This window comes from Phoenix dactylifera, chromosome 6, assembly GCF_051530095.1.
Source record: "Phoenix dactylifera cultivar Ajwa chromosome 6, Ajwa_hap1_PhDact_Kaust_v1.1, whole genome shotgun sequence".
Lineage (NCBI taxonomy): Eukaryota > Viridiplantae > Streptophyta > Magnoliopsida > Arecales > Arecaceae > Phoenix > Phoenix dactylifera.
This window is the reverse complement of record NC_143195.1, coordinates 30,362,655-30,384,810: the sequence shown is the minus strand read 5'-3', so window position 1 is coordinate 30,384,810 and position 22,156 is coordinate 30,362,655. Positions and strand designations below refer to the sequence as shown.

At 38.7% G+C, this 22,156-nt stretch overlaps 3 protein-coding genes across 5 annotated transcripts; 1 reads left to right on the top strand and 2 right to left on the bottom strand.

The window, feature by feature from the left end:
* The first annotated feature begins 2,249 nt into the window (after positions 1–2,249).
* Positions 2,250–3,272, top strand: LOC148703207 (uncharacterized). Its single transcript, XM_088723323.2, has one exon. The coding sequence runs from the start codon at positions 2,250–2,252 to the stop codon at positions 3,270–3,272; it is 1,023 nt and encodes a 340-aa protein (XP_088579449.2).
* A 9,180-nt stretch (positions 3,273–12,452) lies between these two features.
* On the bottom strand, positions 12,453–14,765 carry LOC108511134 (aminopeptidase M1-like). The gene is made up of 6 exons (XM_039126692.3): positions 14,627–14,765; positions 14,486–14,529; positions 14,240–14,307; positions 14,081–14,158; positions 12,863–12,940; positions 12,453–12,755 (listed from the first exon to the last, which is right to left on the bottom strand). Exons 3-6 carry the CDS (start codon positions 14,300–14,302, stop codon positions 12,558–12,560), a joined length of 417 nt encoding a protein of 138 aa, XP_038982620.1. The 5' UTR covers positions 14,303–14,307; positions 14,486–14,529; positions 14,627–14,765; the 3' UTR covers positions 12,453–12,557.
* Positions 14,627–19,023, bottom strand: LOC103699838 (aminopeptidase M1-D-like). Of its 3 annotated transcripts, XM_089924013.1 has the most exons (5): positions 18,658–19,023; positions 18,436–18,585; positions 18,324–18,350; positions 18,136–18,238; positions 14,627–14,804 (listed from the first exon to the last, which is right to left on the bottom strand). In XM_089924013.1, the coding sequence occupies exons 1-4, from the start codon at positions 18,889–18,891 to the stop codon at positions 18,224–18,226; spliced, it is 426 nt and encodes a 141-aa protein (XP_089780139.1). In that variant the 5' UTR covers positions 18,892–19,023; the 3' UTR covers positions 14,627–14,804; positions 18,136–18,223. The 3 variants fall into 3 exon arrangements, with proteins under 3 accessions (XP_089780139.1, XP_089780140.1, XP_089780138.1); XM_089924014.1 differs by lacking the exons at positions 14,627–14,804; positions 18,324–18,350 and having other exon boundaries at positions 18,096–18,238; XM_089924012.1 differs by lacking the exon at positions 14,627–14,804 and having other exon boundaries at positions 18,096–18,350; positions 18,436–19,023.
* Positions 19,024–22,156: the final 3,133 nt, after the last annotated feature.

Below are 22,156 nucleotides of genomic sequence, written 5' to 3'. Positions count from 1 at the left end.
ATCTTATGAATATCCATTAGGTCAGTTTTCATTATGCTAATCTTAACAACGCTTATTGAGAAAACTTGGCTGGTTCACTGCATCTCCAACTTGAATCGATTCCTCTGCTCCAATTTCCAGTGAGATCTCCATGCACCAACTTGGGGCAAATCTCCAAGTTCGCAAGGTTGGAGTTCACCTGCTTGGTTTCTCAAGTTTCCAAGATAGTGGTATGAAGCTAGATGAGGAATAGTTGTTTTTTTTTTTTCTTTTTTTTTTGTAATCTGGATCTTGGGAAGCCAAAATTAAGTACTGTTCCTATGGTGATGCACCAAGATGCATGTTTGATGAATAGAGTTTATAGAATTGGCTGCATGCATGGCCATGTGTTGGATGCAATGTAGGCATGCATTAATTTCTCCTACGTAATATACAGGGTCCCGGGTCCTTTTGCATGGACCAACCGATTGCATGGACGCAGCCCCACTGCAATCACTGCGGCCACATGTGCTAACCTGAAACCAGCCTACAGTATTACTTGTTCAGATTCAATCATATCTTAACCGATCATTTTTATATTATTATTGGTTGAAGGGCACAGATTGAAACTAGTCCATCTCATGCAGACATCAAACAGCATGCATAACAATTTTCTTAATGTTATTCTAATATTAGCTTGGCCGCCTATTGCTATAAAAATAACATTAAAATGTACAAAGATAAAAATACTACTTGTTATAAAATCTTGACTCTTCATCTTCATCTCTAGATGGATATTCATCTGAATTCATCCATGACTATTCAACTTCTCGTAACCCTCCAATTTCTTCATTAATGATGAATTAATGTATTTATGGCTTTTAATCTTATGGCCTTTGATCTTTCTCCTTTGGCCTATAAATAGATGATATGTAATCTTGTATCGAGTGGTGAAAAGTAAGAAAGAATAAAAGAGCCATTTATATCTCATGCTCTCTTGTGTTTTCTTTCTCTTTATTTTCTAATGCTTTATTACTTTTACTTTTAGTTTCATATCACTACTTAATATATAGCACCATAAAACTGTTTTTAAGAAAATCCCTTGATCTCTCTATTTAGGGGGACAATTGGTGCTATGGTTTGTCATAGAAAATATAGATAGACTAGGATTTTATTTTTGTGTTATCAACCATGCCAAGTATAATTTTTTAGGTGAAACATCAGCTCTCCTGATGCTGGGTAGTGGAAACAATCAGCAGGTAGATTTATGTGTAATTCTGTTTTACTCCAAAAAAAAAAGAGTGATGCTGATATTGCTCTAAGGGTATATAGGAATGTTCTTTGGACGGATCAGGCGCAATTAGCGAAAAAATCGAAATCTAAATCTATTACCGCTCGCTGAAATCTAAATTGTATTCGAATAATTTTTGAAATAAAAAAATATAAACTGCCATTAAAAAAACAAACCGCAAAGCCAAAACTATATATTTTTTTATTTATTTTAAACTTTTCATATATAAATAACCAAGTTAAGTAGATTATGGAGCTAGAATTATCTCATAGTTATTTTTAATAAAATTAATAATTTAGATTTATACAAAATATAAAAAATTATTAATGATATTAAATATCAAATATGTTGAGATTTGAATTTAGTTTAAGGTTGAGTTTCGAATTGAGAGATTACTAAAATCACAAAACCAAACAATTAATTTTAAAATTTTAAATTTATCATTAGAAACATCTCTATTTAATTTTAATCAAAACTATCTAATTTAATTTTAAAAAATAAAAATATTTGGATACCACCTTCTTCCGCAACTCCGTCGAAATGGATACCTAGGAAATTAGCAGTCGCTACGCACTGTTGGAAGAATGATTCAAACTCAAGTTTCAGGTGTTATAGATTTTTTGGATGTTTAAATCGTGTCAAAGAGAACACCGAAGTTGGTTTCATGTAATGGGTTATAGCAGTTAGAAATCAGTTTATGTTTTTAGTTCAGTTTCTTTCTTATCAGTAAGTTTTTTTTTTAAACTGTGTGTGAAAGAGACGTCTCATATAGAACGGGTTATATATGTGGGTGTTGTGTTGTAAGTTTTTATGTATGAGAAGTTATTGAATCACTCTCCTCAAGCCATTTTGTTTTTCGGAATTTTTTGTGTGTTCCTTCCTCTTGTTGTTGGATTCATTATGGTTTAGATCCCTTCAAATTGGTATCAGAGCGAGGTTTTGAAGTAAGGAGAAAGGAGTTCAGTGCTTGTTTATCATCAAAACTGGTGATTGTTTGAAGATGGCAGTGAACACGGGGTCAATCAGCATTTCTTCCCAAATGCTACCAGTTCTCAAAACTGAGAACTATGAATCTTGGAGTTTGAAAATGAAGACATTTCTCATGTCAAATGAACTTTGGACCTTGGTGGAGAGTGGATTCAGTGAAGATGAAGAAAGGTTGATTGCTGCTCAAAGAACGGAATTGAGGAAAAACAGAAAAAAGGATAGCAAGGCTTTGTTCTTCATTCAAACTGTTGTGGATGAAGAAATTTTTTCCAAAATCATGGGGGCAATGAGATCAAAGAATGCATGGGATATTTTGAAGGATGAGTTTAAAGGTTCAGACAAGATGATCACAGTGAGGATTCAAACTCTTCGAAGGGAGTTTGAATCTCTTTTGATGAAGAACACTGAATCAGTCCAAGAATTTTCTACCCGGGTGAGTCTGATCATCAATCAGGCTAGATCTTTGGGTGAAAATATGTCAGATCAGATGGTTGTGGAGAAGGTGTTGAGAAGCTTACCTCCTAAATTCGATCATGTGGTGGCTGCAATTGAAGAGTCAAAAGATTTGTCACAGCTTTCCTTCAGTTGTTTGATTGGTTCCCTTAAAGCACACGAGCAGCGGCTGAACACAAGAGTGGAAGTAGTCACTGAACAAGTATTTCAAATGAATTTAAGTGAGAAAGAAGGCAGCAAAAGAGTATCAGATGGAAGACCGTTCAAACCTGGAAGAGGTTCTGGTTGTGGCTATAACACTAGAGAAAGATTCAGAGGTGGAAGAGGCCGTGGCAGATTTTCTGGGAGAGGATTCAGCAAGCAATCCGGTCATAATTTTCAACAAAATTCTGGTAACAACTATCAAAACCCCTTTAAGTGTCATAACTGTGGCAAGTATGGTCATTTAAAAGCCTTTTGTTGGAATAAAATCAACAATCAGGCTAACTATTCTGAAAATAAATCTGAGAAGGGTGAAGGGACAAGAAGTGAATCTGTATTTATGACTTGTTCTTCATCCATTGATCAAAGTAATGAAATCTAGTTTCTGGATAGTAGTTGTAGCAATCACATGACCGGAAACAAGATCCTATTTGTGAATTTAGATGAATTTGTGAAATCAGAAGTTAGAATGGGAGATAATAGGCAAGTTAAAGTGTTTGGTAAGGGGACAGTTTCAGTGAATATGAAAACAGAAACAAAACTGATTAGAGATGTGATGTTTGTACCAGGTTTGGCTCAAAATTTGATTAGTCTTGGTCAGTTAATTGATAAGGGTTATTATGTTGTATTTAATGATAATAACTGCCTGATTTACAAGAAAGGAAATCAACAACTAGTTGCTACCAGCAACCGGACTAAGAATAACTTGTTTCCCTTGTTCATGTCAGACCTGGGAACTAAAGCTTTAAGGGCTGAATGTTCCACTGATTACTCCCTTTGGCATAAGAGGTTTGGACACCTTAACATGAAAAGTTTAATGTATTTGGGGAAAAACAAACTCGTTTCAGGTTTGCCAGAAGATTTATGTGCAGATCATAAATTCTGTGAGGAGTGTATTTTTGGAAAACAAAATAGACTTCCATTTGGAAAGAACAAGGCATGGAGAGCTGAGTCTCCATTGCAATTGATCCATGCTGATCTTTGTGGACCAATGAGTGTGCCTTCACTTGGGAAGAGTTTATATTTTTTGATATTTGTTGATGATGCAACCCGGATGACCTGGGTCTATTTTCTAAAAGAAAAATCAGATGCTTTTGGCATGTTTCTCCAATTTAAAGCCTTTGTAGAGAAGCAATCCGGCTTTCCATTGAAGATTTTAAGGACTGATAGAGGTGGGGAGTTCACCTCTAATCAGTTCAGTCAGTTTTGCAAGAATCATGGCATTCACAGGCAACTTACAGCAGCCTATACTCCACAACAAAATGGAGTTTCAGAAAGAAAAAATCGTGTTATTGTTGAAAGAGCTAGATGCTTGCTGAAGGCAAGTGGCCTTTCTCAGTTTTTATGGGCAGAAGCAGTAGCCACTTCAGTGTATTTGTTAAATATGTCCCCCACAAAATCAGTCAATGGGAAGACTCCATTTCAGGCATGGTATGGTTTCAGGCCTAATGTTTCTCATTTTAAAATTTTTGGAAGCATAGCCTATGCACATGTACCTGCACAAAAGAGAAGAAAGCTTGATGACAAAGCAAAAAAATTTATTTTCATTGGACATGCCAATGAAACCAAGGGTTATAGGCTGCTTGATCCCATAACCAGAAAATTAGAAATCAGCAGGGATGTTGTGTTTAATGAAGAGACTTTTTGGAATTGGACTGAGAATCTGGTGTCTAAACCATTGAATGTGCATGAGAAGGAAGAGATCAATCTTCCTAGTATCAGTGGAGATAGAGTTTCAGAAGGGGGAAGAGTTTCAGACTCAAGTTTCAGTGGCGTGCCAAATGAAGTGTCATCCAAAAAATTTAGAAGCATTTCTAAAATTTATGAGACTTGTCAGTTAGTTTGTTTTTTAGTTGAGCCTATAAGCTTTGAAGAGGCTTCTAAGCATCAAGAATGGAGAAAAGCAATGGAGGATGAAATTGAAATGATTGTAAAAAATGAAACATGGGAACTAGTAGATCTGCCGGCTGATAAGAAGGAGATTGGTTTAAAATGGATCTAAAAAAACAAGTATAATGCAGATAGAACGTTGCAAAAACATAAAGCAAGGTTAGTTGTGAAGGGATATGCCCAAATGTCAGGTGTAGATTATTTTGAAACATTCTCACCTGTGGCAAGAATTGAAACCATCCGAACTATCCTAGCAGTGGCTGCTCAAAAATAATGGAGTGTGTTTCAGTTGGATGTAAAATCTGCTTTCTTGAATAGGGAGTTAGAAGAAGAAGTTTATGTGGAGCAGCTTGTGGGATTTGAAGTTTGTGGACATGAAGGAAAGGTTTACAAATTGAAGAAGGCCTTATATGGATTGAAACAGGCTCCAAGGGCCTGGTACAGCAGAATCTGCAAATATTTTAGTGGAAGAGGTTTTGAGGCTAGCAAGAGTGAACCTACACTCTTCAAAAAAATTTAAGAAGAAATCAGTTTAGTGTATTGTAAAACAGATGAACAGTTTGCTGATATATTTACCAAAGCTTTGCCTATTAAGCAGTTTAGTAAGCTCGGATCAATGTTAGGTTTACAGAGTTTGAATCAAGGGGGTGTGTTGGAAGAATGATTCAAACTCAAGTTTTAGGTGTTCTAGATTTTTCGAACACCGAAATTGATTTCGTGTAATGGATTATAACGGTTAGAAATCAGTTTATGTTTTTGGTTCTGTTTATTTCTTACCGGTAAGATTGCACCCCAGCCGGAGAGAGGCGATGGCACGGTGATAAGAGGGTGAAAAGATGGCCAGCTCTCCGTCCCCGCATGCTTTTGGTCCTGGAAAACAGAGCGTAGCAGGTAGGTCGGCCCTCATCTCCGGCTGCTCCCTGCGCAGTTGGTGGCGGGCACAAGCGTACGACGTCTGAGCTGAAGCTGTCCGGAGGTTTGACCTCGTAGGATGCTGTGAAGGCGGTGCATGTCACCGAAAAGCATCTGACAGGGATCGGACCAACACTGTGGAAGGCTGTCAGCTGCCTTCATGGAGCAGCTCAGGGCCGAGCCATTGCCTCGGCGTTTCGCTTCCGTTGCATGCGATGCAGGGCTCCAATGATGCCACACTCCTATTTGATTGATTCTTTTAAAATTATTAATTGACTGTTATGTAATGATAATAAGCTACATTGGGAAAAAGGGCAAAAAATGGTCTCTGTTTTTTTTTTCATACAATACAGCCAATAAAATTTAAAAATAAAATTGACAGAAAGAAGAAGAAGCATCTATTTGAAGGTTTTATGATTTCTATTTGACTGCAGTAGCTTAGAATAACTATCGAGGCGTTCATTATTTATTCATAAAAAATAATAAAATAGATATAGATGATGGCTTCGTGCTTGTGGCAGCCTATTGTAACTTTCCATTGAAATGGTTATATTTGTGTCATATGGAAGTTTTGATCTTCTTACGTGCTCTCTTATAATTGCTTTGTAAATATAGAACTTATTCTAAGACCTATACTTGCTTCATTCCCCCCCCCCCCCCCCCCCCAATGAAATGCTGCCCATAATGACTAATATTTATGCTGGCATGTTTAGTTGAAATTATTTAAGAGCAAAATAATATTATAATCTATATTTGTTAATATAATTAAAAATAATGGCCAATAAAAGAATGAAAATATTATTTCGATAAATTATTCATGTTGAATAATATTTTTTCCTAGTTGCTTAAAAGATTATATATCATCATATTTACCTGAATAGTGCAAATCTATGCTATATACAAAAGTGAAGGTTTTGAAAAATTAGAGCATATTTTATCTTGATTCCATCTCTCATTTTTAATATGAAGAATACCCTTTCTATTTATCTTAAAAAATATATTAATTATCCCATTAACCTTGTCGTGCTACTATACGAGCACTCTCTCTCTCTCAAACAAATATGACTCTATACGTTCCTCTAATTTGGCTTCTAGATAGGTTAGTCCAGCAAATGTACATTATACAAGCCTCATTGCTAGTATTATTATTAAACAATCATATTTATTATTTACTTATTTATTTATTATTGTTAAGATGAAAAGATTAAATGCTCCATACAAAAAAAGAAAAATAAAACAAAATAATAACCAACCCATCTCAAAGACAACTTCCAAAGCATCGGCTTGTACTATTATCGACTTTTCTATCCGATTCCAGACGATTCAAGTAACTCGAGATCCTTCGAAAGCTCAATTAATCGAAATAGTGGGTAACCCACCAAGCTTGACCGAATGAGGTCTGGATGATCTAAATCATCGAGGATCATCTTAGGATAAGAATCATCGAGGATCATCCTAGGATAAGGATCATCGATGATCTAAGATCACCTTGGTGATCCCATTTGGGTTACCAAAAGCCACCTTAATGAGCTAAGAGAGTCAAACGATGAGGATGGTTTATTTGATCTGATAAAAAAACTTATTAAGGAGATGAAAACATTGACAAAGCATTCTAGGCTTAATGCTGATATAGATTTTCTTGGAGAGAGCAGCCTATAGGGATAGAACTAGAGAGTAGTGATAGATCATAGATGATTCAACACTTAATGCATAGTACTTATTTTTTTCTAACTTGTTCACTTGTTCAACACTTGTGTATGTTCCTGTTGAGACGTTTCAAACTGTTGTTTCTAGGGTCAATTATATATTTTGGGTGCGGCACTTGCATGCAAATTTTAGAAGTGCTAAATTCGAGAGCGAATTTTGGAGATGAACTCATATGACTTTCAAGCTACCATGCAGGAGATTCAACAATTTGATGAGAAGGAATGATAGTGGCTCACACAACAACCACCTAAATTGTAGTCAAGGCACGTCTTCAGCCTAAGAAGCAAGTCCAACATGTTGCTGAATAATATATGCAACTCCTTCAATAAGTATATAATTGATGCTCGAGACAAATCTATAATCACCTTTTTCGAGACTATAATAAGATTGTTGATGCAACAATTCCTAGATAAGAGAGAAGGCTTGGATAAATTTGTAGGTTCTCTTTGCCTCAAGATATATAAGAAGCTGGAGAGAGCTAAGTTAGAGGCCATGGATTACCATTGTATATGGGGAGGAGGGCAGAAGTTTGAAGTTGAGCATCATAATGAGTGATATATCGTAGACTTGGAGGAGAGTGCTTGCAGATGTAGGACATGGGATTTATAAGGTATCCCATGCTGCCATGCTGTGGTAGCAATTATATTTATTAGAAAGGAGGTAGAACACTTTGTTAGTGCTTGGTATAGCAAAGATACATTTGCTATGGCTTATGAGCATATCATTCAACCAGTTCCTAGCAGACAGTCTTGGAGAAGGACAAAATACCCCACTATTTCTCCTCCTCGACTAAGAGCTCCTCTAGGAAGACCCAAAAAGACAAAAAGAGAAGAAAAGGATAAGCCAAAGGATTCTGCTAGAATCAAAAGAAAGAGCATCTCTTTGGGATGCAGCAATTGCCAATAATGGGGCCCTAACTCTAGGACTTGAAAAGGCTCTAGAAGGAGAAGATAAAGAAGAAGGATCAGGGCATAAGATCTAGTCAAGCTAATAGCTAAAGTTGCAACAAAGGGAAGAGAGGATAGGTATTATATGCTCATGTTTCATTACTCAGCCACTACATCTCATATGTACTTATGCTTTAGCATTTTTCAGGTTCAGAATACTAGAAGACCATCAAAGAAGAAAATTGCAAGCTCTTAACCTTTATCCTCACAGCCAACAGCCTCCTAGCCCGCCTCCTCCCTGTCAGTAGCCTCCTAGCTTACTTGTTTCTAGCCAGCAGCCTCCTAGATTGCCTCCTCATAGCTTGCAACCTCCTAGCCTGCCTCCTCACAAAATGTGGAAGCACATTCACAACCATGATGTTCTCCATATATTTTTAGTGATATTGAGATACTTTTGGTTATGAATGTTTTAGTGAACATTGAGATACTTTTGGTTCAGTACATTTTTGGTATGATACCTTTAGTGATCATTTTTGGTGTTTATTGCAATCCTGTTTGTGTTTATTGTGAAACAATGTGAAACATTGTGATAAATTGTGATACATTGTGATATGTGATACAATGCGATACATTATGGTATAATTTGTTTTGACTCTGTTTTTGGATATTGTGTGCCAATATAATGATTCTTTTCTTTTGATTATGTATTATGTAAATTTTGATTTTGATTTGATTATTTTTGTATTGTATTGTTTGTGAAATAGCAGGTATTAGTGGATGATGTGCTAAGGGTTATATCTTATAATTTTGTTCTAAATTGCTCCATACCAATAGGTAATGTAATAGGTATCCGAGTGTAATCATGATGATATGTACCTAAAGTCAGCATCTACTAAGATATTTGTTTGTAAAATAACAGGTATCAATGGATGATGTATTAAGTGTTTTAATTATATTTTGATTCTTCTCTACTAGCCATTTTTAAATCATAAAAGGTGTGTCTGCAATATAGTAAAAGTGGAGGGGGTGTAACTGGAATGTAAGTAAAGTAGATGGCGTGCCAATGGAATAATTAGAAAGGTATAGAGAGTGTAACTGGAACAACTTTAAAGTTCAAGTTGTATTTTTACTTAATATTTGTATGCATTTCAGCTTGAAATGTGCTAGCCATTTGGAAGATGCTTGGGATCGAAAATCTTTGGGATACTTCTAATGCAGAAATTGGTCTAGTGAAACCATTTATTTAAGACAAAAATATCATTCTCATTACATAAATAGCTTAGATATTACAACATAAGTTGAGATTGGCCCCAAAAGAAAACATCCAACATGCATGAGACAAACTCCAAAACATCCAGCGTAGGACAGTCTTGAAACCACAAGCATTCAGCCTAGGATCCTTAACATATTTAAAACTGAGACACCATAAAATACAAAGCTATAACAACCCAGGATGCTGGCATACAAAAAACTGGGCCTAGGTTCCGTTGTAAGAGCCTGTTAATAATAATCTTGTCCCCTATATTTGAAGGTGGATCGTGCCAACAGAAGTAACCATAGGCCTCATTTACCTGGAACACCAAGTCGGGGCTGGAGATTCAATCCAAAAATCAGAGAATAAATATGAAAACAGAAAAATGGCAACACACTTCAGACATCCTGCATCTAATGGAATGCTGGCCAAGGTTTCTGACGGTCCATGAGGTTCTCAAAGGCAGCCTTATTCGATAATGACAAAAGTCGGCCGGCCAGGAGGATAAGAAAATGGAAGAACTTGATTGAGATGCTTCCATGGTCTCCCTCTCCGCACTCCTCTTTCTCCTCCCTGTTTGATTTAAAGTTTCTTAGGCACGAGCTACGGTTATTGGAGAGGAATCACTTGGGTCATAAGATACCACATATGTTTCAAAGCATCTCGGCAGCAGAACTTACACCCCACTAACAATTGATGCCAAGAATAGTTCGGTCATTATATAATTTTGTGCGACCCTGTGATGGTTGCATGATACCATTCTATTAATAAAGATGAATGATAGAACTATTTTATAATATTTAAAAAATTAGTTGAATATTTTTTAAAATAGATAAAACGTAAATGAGAGTACTCTAAAATTGAGAACCAATATTTGAATGACTCTGCATGAACAGAGCAGCGGCCACAAGCGCGTACAGCCTTTGGACGCTTCTCTCTGCAATGATAAGGATGGGAAGCGGCATTTCAACCATGCCATGCATGCAGATAAATATGATGATTTACGGGCAATCACCAAGGGCAATTACTGGTCAGCGGAGTGACAAGAAAGAAAGGGCGAAGACGTACATGCTGTCAACGAGCTAGCAGCAGGTGGTTTGAGGTCGTGGTACGTTCTGTATAGGCTGGTTCAGAAAATTGGCGTTCTTCGATAAATTTTTGGAATCCGACGAAAGAACAGGAATACACAGAAATTTTTATATAAAAGTTATCAGAACATTGGATTTCTAGTTCATAAAAAAGATACCGATTTCTAGATGAATCCAATTTTACTATACTCTTGCACTGTCAGCCACCCTGAAAGATCTGACTTTCTGTCCTTTTAACCCTTTAGAAACTTCTATGATGGCGTATAAAATCCGTTTTACCTTTTTCATAACACACACACTCTCTCTCTCTCTCAAGCATGCACTCATAACATCCATCCATTTATTTTGAATTGATTGCTAAAATCAGTGTTCCTTTAAATCCCGAGGACTCGTTTGATTTGATGTAGGAAAAGGGTTTAAATAGGTTGGGATGTTTTCTTCGAGCAAGAAATGGAGATAACTTCCCATTTAATATCCCTCCATTTTAACAAAACATCTTTGCTACTCTTTACTACTCTATCCAGATTAAGTGGGTTAGATAAAGTGAAAGCAGCCATCATTTTTTTGGAAAGGCTCTTTTAGATTCTTATATGTCTATACTATTAAAAAAAAAAAAGTACTGGGATATTTTGGATCTGTCAAAATGACAAATATCAAATATTATCTAGTTCACATAAAGAAAACCTTGTTATATACATTAGTGGTTTCAGAACAAATATGTACACAACTAATTTGCAGTCTCTATCCCTCATTCAAATCTCCCATATTATACTATTTAGCACCCTCAAATTCCTCCTCTCTCTATCCTAATCAATCTTTCTAACAAAGTTATCCCTCCTCTTCGTCTCCTTTAATCTTATAATTTCTAAACTATTTTTTATTCTATAAATTGATATATATGATCAGAACAAATTCTTAAAAAAGAATAAGATATATGATACCCAATTTCTCAATTATATATTTATATAAATTTATTTTTCTTTCATCTGCAATGCACGTGTGGTGCACATGTTTGCTCGAGCACTGGCTTTACCATGTCTTCGTAGTGCTCTCCGGTTCTACTGACCGACCTTCCTGCTTTCCACATGCCTGCATCTCCAACTATCCTTTCAGTTGCCCTTGGTGAAGATGGTGCGAAGGAGATCATTCTGGCCTCGATGCTAAGCAAGGCGTTGTCCTCCATGACTGGGTTTGGGCGAGCCTGGCGAATGTTAGGTTTAGCCTAGGATGGTGGGGGAGGGCACACCAGAAGTATAGTGCGTGCAAGCATGGAGAAGAAAGACTGGGAGTTTGAGCCCAGTTTGGGCTTCAGCCTGGCCGGGTGCGCGGAGTTGCGACTTAAGTTCTGGCCCAAGTTCGTGTTGGAACATTTAAATTTGCAGCCTAATATTTCATCACTCCACCAGTTGTTTGACTGCTGAGAAATGTTCCTGATGCCTCTTGCTCGCAGCTAGTTTGAGATGTTTTCATTTAGCTCACACCCACCTCACCTTGTCATCAACTTCATCTCTTATGCAAGTTCCCGAGTAGAACAGAGGTTTGGAACAAATTTTAGAGCTCGGGAGCTTAATCACCTTGCGTGGCTTCACTTTTCTCCAATACCTTTCTTACAGAACTTCTCTTGCTTTAAATGCCATAGAATTTTCCTCGTAACTCGTTTAGGTTGAAGATATCTCGTCTTTGCACAACGCCAACTGAAAACTTATGACTGTGCGGTTCATCCGATGGAAGTGCCATGAAGACATGTATGATGCATCTCTTCAAGCTAAGTTTCTTCATTTTTCCATAGCGGACTTAGACAACTAATCTTGGCACACGTGTACATAGCTCTGAACATGATCTGGCAGCATTAGATAGGAAAAACGAGTTTCCCTTTACATGCTTCAGAGCATACAATATGCGAACGTTCATGAGGTTTAGCCTTATATGGTTCATTCACCTGTGCCACTGGTCTTTTGAGCTAATTTCATAATTAATTCTTCAAGGTTTTGCTCGCTTTCTATATTCGATCTCCACTTTGCATTGATTCGAACTTGCTCTATGCTCTGCTTCATAGTCCCAGCAATCGAAGGCTTTGTGCGGCTTAGGAAAAATTCTTCAATTTCATGGGCTTTCTCATCAGCAAAGAACTACACACAGGAACAACGAATAATGAAACATCATTTTGAATTTCGAATTAAATTGCAGTAATCCAAAGTAGCTGAAAAATGTACATTAAATCAGTACTATTACCTACCTCAGTAACAATGTCACGGATGAAATGAGTTAGTAGAATGTGATGTCCCCATCTGTCTGATATATGCTCCCAATTCACCTTCATCCACAACCAAGAAACGGAAACCATTAAGAATAATGCTCAGCAATTAAAGAATGCATATGTCATAGGAAATAATACAAGTTTTCCTACTGCATGTTGGAAAATTTTTTAGACAGCACAAATATTGCAAAATTTGTTAACAAAGAATGAGATCTTTTGATAGCACATCTAACCATTTATTGATTCTATAAGCTTTCTTAAGAGAATCTCTCTCTAAAAGAAATGGAATGGCTAATTCCACTAAAAAGTGTTTTTTTCACGCGGCCAGCTTCCTTTTAAGTGAAAGTGCAGGGTAAAGTCAAGACTAGACTAATGTAGTGACGTAGGAGAGTTATAAGGGACGAGGGATAAGAAACCCGGAGGGTTTCTTTTCCCGAAGCCGAAGATTAGAAACCCCAGCGGATTCGGATTCGGATGGGGATACTGCTTCTCGAGTTGAAGCTGCTAATGCCCTATCTTTCTTCTCTACTGCTGATAGAGCATAGTCTTCAGTTAATCGAAGAACCGGGTCTATCATCTTTTTGGAAATACAGAATAAAGTGCATACGTTCTTAGGAGGAAAAGCCGCGCTTAGTAGTGGATGTTCCTTTTGCAATAGTTCTAGAAATTTTTATTTGGTTTTGGAATATCTAAAATTTACTCAAATTTAATAGAATTAAAGAACTGAACATGGGTACAATATTGAAAAAAAAAATAATTTCATTGATCATCATATAAACACTGATGCATTGAGCTTATCATAAGAATGATCAGTCATTGTTGAATCAGATATCAAAAAAATTTAAATAAATGTGATGATAGTGCAGTAATATATGGTAATATAGAGTTCTCAAGAGAACCACTTACTGATACTCCTTTCATGCATCAATGCAAATATAAATATGACAAATATCAATATAAAAGAGTAAGGGCTTGTTTCTTTCAAACAGGCATAAACAGGATGCATATGATTTGATGCATGAAAGCATACACCATATTTAAAAAGAGTTAAAGTGAAGGTTTGTCATAAAGATTTAGTTATAAGCAGAATGGTGAAGAATTAATACAACTTAACATAAAACAATTATCAGATCAAAAAAGGTGGTGTGACCACTAATGCATATATTATAATCTAAAAATTGGGGGGAAATTATTTACTTTCAGCCAACTCCATGCTGTTTCACTGCCCTCAGAACTTATTCCAGCAAGTGCATAAATTACATCTCGATCACGAACCTGAAATGAAGTTCATATCAAGTAAACTAAAACCTACAATAAGCAATAGGCATTAAGTTTTGACTGGCAGGTATGAAATACCTCAGAGGACAGCAGAAAATTCAGAGTTTTGAGAACAATATTAGGATCTGGACAAGATGCCATGGCACCTGTAGAAGAAAAGTGTAGGTGTTAAAGCCACACTTAACTAAGCAACCCATGATCCACATACCTTTTCTTAAAAGAAAGAATAAAAATAAGAGCACAAAGAACGAACTTAACAATCGCGCCTTCTCCTGTCCTATATCAGTCTCCCTGTAAACTTTTATAAGTGATTCAAGCCCATACCTATTTGTTGTTGTAACACTTTGCATTACTGCAGTATATGTTGCCTACAAGGTAATCATCATTACAGCATTTCAATTGCAAAAGCATTACAAGAAGAAACAAAAACCACCAACAAAAAAATAAAAAGGACATTTTGCAAACCTTTCTTATATCAGGAGGAAGAAGTGGAGTAGTCTTATCTTCTACGAAGATATCAAAACATCTAGATGCTTCGATGCATGTTATGTCATGACCTAATATAGCCAAGGCAGTCCAGATCTCACCATGCATCAATGTACTCAGGTGACTCTCTCCAGAACAATGATCCCAGCCCAATTTCCTGGACATAAGGTTCCAATTTGTACAAATGCAGTTAAAATTAAATATCCACTTTCATTTGATACCTAAGAATTACCACTAGGGAACTAACACATAAAACGGTGTATCTTCAACAGCCATATCAAACTTGTAATTACTTGGCAGTCATCAAAATAATTTATAGTCAAGAATACTTGGAACATAAGAGTTTTAACTTAATAACTGAAATTTGAGAAGCAAGTACTGCAGTCAGGCGATCAGTCATATGTACGTATGTACATAGATGTATGTATGCATGCACTCATGTATGCATATATGTAGGTATATGTATTTGTATAACAAACAAAGAGGCCATACATAAGGGTGGTGACATACCAACTTTGTTTGCAATACATACATTTACAACCTCACAAAAAAAGGGCGTTGCGATGCATGAGACTCGTGCCACAGTAGGGTTTGAGGAGGGTCGGACGCGCAACTTTACACCCACATACGGGAAGGCTGTTTTCATGTTTCGAACCCTTGACACCCAAGTCAAAATGAAGAAACCTATATTGCTGCAATCTCATAAAATAAATAAAGACTACATCATGGAAAACATACTATGCTATGTATGGTATATAATTAATAAAACTATTGCTCTCTCTCTCCCCCTCTCTCTCTCGCACACACACGCATTCTTCCTCAAATACAAAGTAGACCTCCAGCCATCAGAATGAAGAATCTACCATACAATAAACTACAGATCTGCCAACAGGAATGGTTGGAATAAGTTCTGCCATATTGACCCATACCAACTGTATGTACCGTACCGGTAAGGTACCACTAGGAATTGAGGTTTGGTTCGGGTATATGAATTGAACCAGTCCATATAGGTTTGAACCGAGTGGAGCCACCCATACCACTCAATATTGACCCATAACCACCTAGTTCCGGATGATACCATAGTTAGGAGTGAGAAAAAGTGTCAAAAGCTTGTCTCGGTATGGGGTACGTACCATACTATACCCGAACTGATAACGTACCGATATAGTTCTTGGTACCGGTTTTGGAACTTTGGGTTGGAAGCTAGAGAGGTAGTGGAGTGACTAGCATGTGCAGTAAAAGAGGTGAACTGGGTCTAGAATCCAAGAAAAGAGATAAAGTTATGATTGAGAGTGCCTAACAATGATAAATAGGCCTAGAGCATAAGGTGGTGTGCCTATTTAGATGAAGTTGAAATGAAGATGATGAATAGTGGAATGTGGATGACAAGGCAAGTTTGTAGGTAAGTTGAGATGTTGAAGGTTAGAACTTAGAAGACATCATATTTCATAGCCGTAAAAGTGAAATGCTAGTGAATACATGATGCCATAAATAACAATGCTCATGGCAGACAAAAACCTCTGAGACAGTAACCTTGATGATAAAGAATATAGATGGAAGAATCAGAATATAGAGCCACCAGAATGTGCTGGTTGACAAGCAAGGTATTCTGGCAGGCAAAGTCTAGAAACAAAATTCCTTGGTGTGTTGATTACTTATGTCAGTCATGTTCTTGTTTTTCTTATCATTTCATGTCTAGGATAGTGCCAATTTTCATCTTAGGGCTTGTTTGCAAAATCCAGCAGGATTGGGCTGAATTTTCTAGAGGAATCGAACCAATGTGCCTACCCAATCCATTTTATTCTGAAGGTCCATCATTGTTTTAGCCTAAATCCCGTCTATAGGCCTGTTGGGCTGCAGGATTGAAAAAAATGACTTATGAAGTTCTTTTTTTTCCTCCCACAGAATTTGGGCTGGAGAGGGATTGGATTGATAGGGGCCTTACCTAAACACATCCTATAGAAAATCTAGCCAAATCCTGCTGGATTTCCCAAACAGGCTCTTAAAGTGCAAAGAAAAGCAAGGCTAATAATTACACCTTGCAAACAATAGCAGGAATGGTACATGAATAGAAGCATGAAAAGGCTTATATAATTGGAAACAGATAATTTGTTGGTAATGCATGGGAAGCCACCAAAAAACTAGTATGGGATTAATCAACTGCGACTTTTACATAATTGTATTAATATTTAAACAGCTTTTCCAGTTGTTTTTCTTATATTTCAACCACGTCCTTAGGCTTTTTTCTCGGATGCTCGGACACGTTTCCAAAATAGAATCATTTCCAAACGCATCAAAACAATTTATACGCAAAAGTGTTCCCCAGAGGTTAACACTAGTGAGCCATCAAACAAAACTGTTGCTGGAAATTGGACCCGGGGGCAATCTTCGGTCGAGGGAGAGGGAGCTGCGGGTCACCACGGCGGGGCGGCGACCAGTCGGCGGGCGGCGTCCTTCGTCTGGGGTGGCCGGAGAGAGGGAGCTGGGGGTCCTCACGGCGGGGCAGCGATCCGTCAGCGGGCGGCGTCCTCCGTCTGGGTGCCTGCAGACAAACCGGTGGCCGGGTTTTCCGGCGCCGGCCCTCCGACGCTCAAGTCAGGGAGGGGGCAGATAGTGTAAGGAGGAGATGAACAGTGCTTGTAAGGCGCGGAATTTTCCAACCCCCTCCTGAGAAGCCAAGGCTCCCTTTCATAGGTGGGGGTCGGTTTACCTGTGATGTAACAGGGCAAGGCCATAGTACGGCTCGGCATGTGGCTCAGGTCGGCGCACGGTCAGGCGAATCGTAATTATGAAATGAAAGCAGACCCAGAACTCAAAAATGTCATGTCCAATCTGGTGACTGGAATGAACAACTTAAGCAAAAAGTTTGATGCTTTCACTGTTTCCACTAGTCCGAGTTCATATAAAGAGTTAAATCCCATCATGAAAGTGGATCGGCGGTGAGGGCGTCGTACGACCCGAACCAGTACGCTACCAGGCGAATCATTGCATTGGTGTCGGAGGTATGGCCGAGATCAGAGACTTATCATGATTGACCAGACTCTGCTGGGCTAACTTGCCGTGGAGAGCCGAGGATCCGTAGATGTCAGGAGCCATGCGCATTAATGGTGGAGTAAGCCGGAGATCCGCATTAATTGTGGAGTAAGCCGGAGATCCGCATTAATGGTGGAGTAAGCCGGAGATCCGCATTAATTGTAGAGTGAACCGGAGGGTTACAGCGGCCATGCGCAATAAATGCTGAAGCAGTGGCAGGGTATGGTCCTCAGTTGGACCTCAGAGGAGTACGGCCGTAGTAGGTGGCTGACAAGGGTAGACCTTGAGCATCAGGACTTTCCTAGGTCGGAGGTCTCGAGGTCGGATGTCTTGAGGTCGGACGTTCCGACTTCGGCTGTTCAGGGTCGGCGATTGTGCGGCTTCTTGGGGGCATTTGTGTCACTTGGGGGGAAAAATCTTATTCCCCCAACAAAAACAATATCAGATTCTTATGCCTTGAGAGCAGGTTCATCCCAGCATGGAAAGCATCTTCAAGCATCAACAGCCTCAAACTGTGTTACCGCCATGTTCCTCTTGATCCCATCAACTACAAACGTGCTGAGAGCGAAGACTCAAAAAATATTAGAATAATCTTTTGACACCGTTTACAGGCACAAAATAAGACTTCATAAATCGCTCTTACACCATCGTCAAAGCAATGAATCTTGTTCTTCAAGAAACAAAAAACAATTCATCAAGATTGAAGGCCGTTGTTGCGGAACACCGAAAGTCGAAACAGGGAGAGAGAAGAGTACCTTCGATATATAGAAGCCCCGCATGTAGTCATTGAGAACGCCGGAGAACCTAATTCCAAGAACTCCCCTCCCAAGAGGGAGGTTCTCATCGAAGACGAGCACCAGAATCTCATCCTCCTCCTCGAGGACGACCTGCTTGGGCCGTAGCTCCTGAAGGAGAAGGCGGCAGGCGATGAGAACCCACCCAAATCCAACGGTCGATACATTAAACTTGGAGCTTACCCTAGGGTGAGGATCGGCGGTCCGGAAGGAGACGGAACCGGAGTCGATTTCGAGGTCGAGGGCGTTGAGGACGAAGCACCGGGTGGCCTCAACGACGTCGAGGTGGACGTCGACGGCGCCGGAGAAGACGCAGGCGGCGAGGTCGGGCTTGAGGGCCAGGTCGTAGCGTCTCGGGACGGCGGACTTGGGGAGGCGGGTCTTGCCCTTGAAGGGGAGGACCGCCGGCGATGCCATGACGCTGGATTTGGGAGTAGCGAAGTGTGGAGCGGGCGAGCGGAGGAATGATTGGGAGAGAGATTTGTGATGGCCGGCTGCCCGTCATCTGGCGAGGAGGAAAAGTCTCCGGTGACGATTTAATATTTGTTTTTTCAGAAGAAAATGTTTGGATGGACCGGAGGAGCGAAAGGGAGGTTCGGAACTCGCCGGCCAGCTGGCGTCGGGTACGGTAAGTCTGCCCATGTCACGATGATGATTGGGGGGTTATTTGGTAGATCGGCTTCTTATCCTAATCTCTAATCTCACACGAGCACAACTAGCTAAATCACTAGAAAGTAAACCGCATAGAAATGGAGAAACAGAAGCATACCCAGATCAGATAAACTTTTCTGAATAGTAAGTAGTAAAACAAGTGATCCAATCAGCAGCTCTATTCGTCTCACAAAGCAAGTGCATGACCTAAAAGGTACAATACTTTCTCGGTAGTTATCAAGTGTCGCGAAATAGCGGATGCTCAGCCTCTCACACCGCCTCCTGGATGTGCTCAATCACTTCGACTGAGCCCCTCTCGAGGATGATGCACCTCGTCTCAAGCATCTGTCTCGCATGGGAGAGCCCCTCCTATGATGCCCTCAACTCTGCCCCAAAAGCTGACATTTCGAAGGATTGATGCCCCCCGACAGCGACCAACTTAGAGTCCTGGTCCCTAATCACGAATGTCACCCTAGCTCTATCTCCACCAATGGGCATGTTACCGTCGAAGTTCATTTTGAGATGGCCAAGAAATGGGAGCGCCCAAGTAACAAGAACATAACTGGGCGCTACTATAGCGGAGAAGGGGCTTCGATATCCTTAGCCATCCCAGATGAAACCACCACAATAGCTACAGTGACCTCCGCAGCTTAATGGAGAGCTTTCTCCACGACGGACCTTAGGGATGCCTTTCTGTCCTCAAAGACTCTAACATTCTTGTCCAGCCAAATGTGATAAAGCCGAGTAGATAGCAGCAACATCCTGCCAAGCGATATCCGAGAACCGCATGGCAGACCTCACTAGCTGAATTATATATATAATACTAATATATATATATATATATATATATATATATATATATATATATATATATATATATATATATATATATATATATATATATATATATATATATATATAATGATGATGATGTTAACTTAGATGCACGATGGATTTGATTCGCTTAATATTTTTTTAAAAAAAATAGTTGAAAACAAGAACAACATAGATAGTTATAATAACGTGACATACTGCATTGATATTTTTATTTTTTTAAATATATATTGGTTGGTGTATTTTTTATTGTTTCTCTCCCCTATAGTATAGTCTCAAAGAAATTGAATTAATATATTTTTGTTAAAAATAGGGTATTGTGATTTTCGATTTATGGAAAAGGTTTAGGCCAAACTTGTTGGTGTAATAATAATAATAATAATAATAAAACCATGCATCAAAATTGGCATTTCGAATTTACATGGCAATATTGGCTTACTTTGAATCACCCAATCCCTACTAACATGGCATGATAAGAATGAAACTCTTGTACTAAAATTGGACCCCAAGATTACTAGTGCTTGGTAGATGTAAACGGGAGAACTTGAACGTGGATCCACTTCAAGAACATGGACAAGACTCGATAATGGTTAAGGGGTTCCGTTTATCTCCCAACATTTCATATCCCTTCATAATAGAACATATTATTAGCAGAGTTACCCATATAGTTTATGTGTTTGGCCATGTTTATGTAGTCGCATTAATAGATTTCTGATATGGACAATAATGATTTGGTATTTAGATCTCATGTTATTCCAGTTGTTGAATTAAAGGTTGTACTCAGATTCCCTAATACAAAATTATTAAACTGTACATTAATATGAACCATTGTGATTATATCATCGGAAGAATATGGTTGGAAATTGTTTTCTTTATTATCTTGTCGCACAAAAATGGCAACAGAAGACCAGCTAATGATTATAATGCAATGATAGTACATCATAATAAAGATTTCCTAATTGGAAAGTTTTCAAGGAGTCCATTCGAAGGATTTCTACATATTATCTTCCGTTGCTGCTCTTGCCTTGGTTCCTCTCTCTCTCTCTCTCTCTCTCTCTCTCGTGAAGCTTGGCCAGCCATTCCCTCAATCTCCATTAGCCATGCCTCCATCTCCTGCAAAAGCCGTGAGTAACTCCATTTGGTGCTTCCCCTCCTCTTTCCACCTTTTTCTCTAAAACGCTGAAGTCCATGCCACGATCGATCGAGCTTCTATCTCTAGTTTAGGCTCCAACACCAAGGTCCCACCTTCTTCTCCTTCTCCTAAGATACGGTAAATGATGGTCCATCCCAAGGGCCCATCTTCTTCCCAAAGCACACCCCTGCCTTCTCTCTAGTCTCTACTAGAGAATAGTATGGAAGGGAAAGGGGGAGAGTTGGTTTGATCCATCCAAAGAAAGGGAGGAGGAGAGTCAAGAGATTGAGGGGAAAGCGAAGTAGGCATGGCTGGTTGGAGGCATGTCATGGGGAGGGAGGGAGAGGGACAGAGGAAAGAAGTGTTAAGCTTGAGAAGAGGAAGTTCGAGGGGACCGCGTTGGGTTGTCAAGAGAGCGCGATGGACGGGCACGTAACGGTGGCAACTCATTTTTTGGGTTAATTAGATTCAAACAACACCTTTTACTGGCGCCTCCTGGGCGAAACCCTATCCTCGCCCATACTTGTGGCGTTTAAGGATGCAATACCTAACATGCCCTTCACATGGACCATTAAAACCTAGGAATTCTAGACATCTTGTCGTGTCCTCATCCCAAAACATCATATCAAATCATATAATTGAAGCCAATTATTGCTCCACTTGCCTTTGTTGTCACAATAATATTTTCTGATATTGAAAGATGGGCACACCATGGAGACATATAATGACTTTGAGAGTTTTCTAAACTAGTATCATCTTTATCTACAAAAAAAAAAAAAAGAAGCTAATATCATCTTTAGAAAAGAAGTTGCAACATCTTTTCAAGCTCTCTTTCCAACCCATGAATAAATCTAATAATAAGGGATAATGCAGGAGTAGATTAGTGAACAAAGATAATAATTGTCTTTATTATCACAACAATATCTTCGTATACTGAGAAATGAACACCATATACATATATAATAATTTGGAGATTTTTCTAAATGTCCACTATAGAAATAAAATTGTAACATTTTGTAGGATTTCTTTTTGACCTACTAACAAGCTCTAAGAATAGTGAATAAT

Excerpts from the sequence above, each read along its gene's own strand:
- LOC103699838 (XM_089924012.1), bottom strand. The coding sequence starts at position 18,891 with ATGGCATCGCCGGCGGTCCTCCCCTTCAAGGGCAAGACCCGCCTCCCC. Across the intron at positions 18,351-18,435 it reads GGGGCTTCTATATATCGAAG|AACAAGATTCATTGCTTTGA; the intron begins GTACTCTTCTCT and ends TGTTTCTTGAAG.
- LOC148703207 (XM_088723323.2), top strand. The coding sequence starts at position 2,250 with ATGGCAGTGAACACGGGGTCAATCAGCATTTCTTCCCAAATGCTACCA.
- LOC108511134 (XM_039126692.3), bottom strand. The coding sequence starts at position 14,302 with ATGGCATCTTGTCCAGATCCTAATATTGTTCTCAAAACTCTGAATTTT. Across the intron at positions 14,159-14,239 it reads ATTTTCTGCTGTCCTCTGAG|GTTCGTGATCGAGATGTAAT; the intron begins GTATTTCATACC and ends ACTTCATTTCAG. Across the intron at positions 12,756-12,862 it reads TCCGTGACATTGTTACTGAG|TTCTTTGCTGATGAGAAAGC; the intron begins GTAGGTAATAGT and ends TCCTGTGTGTAG.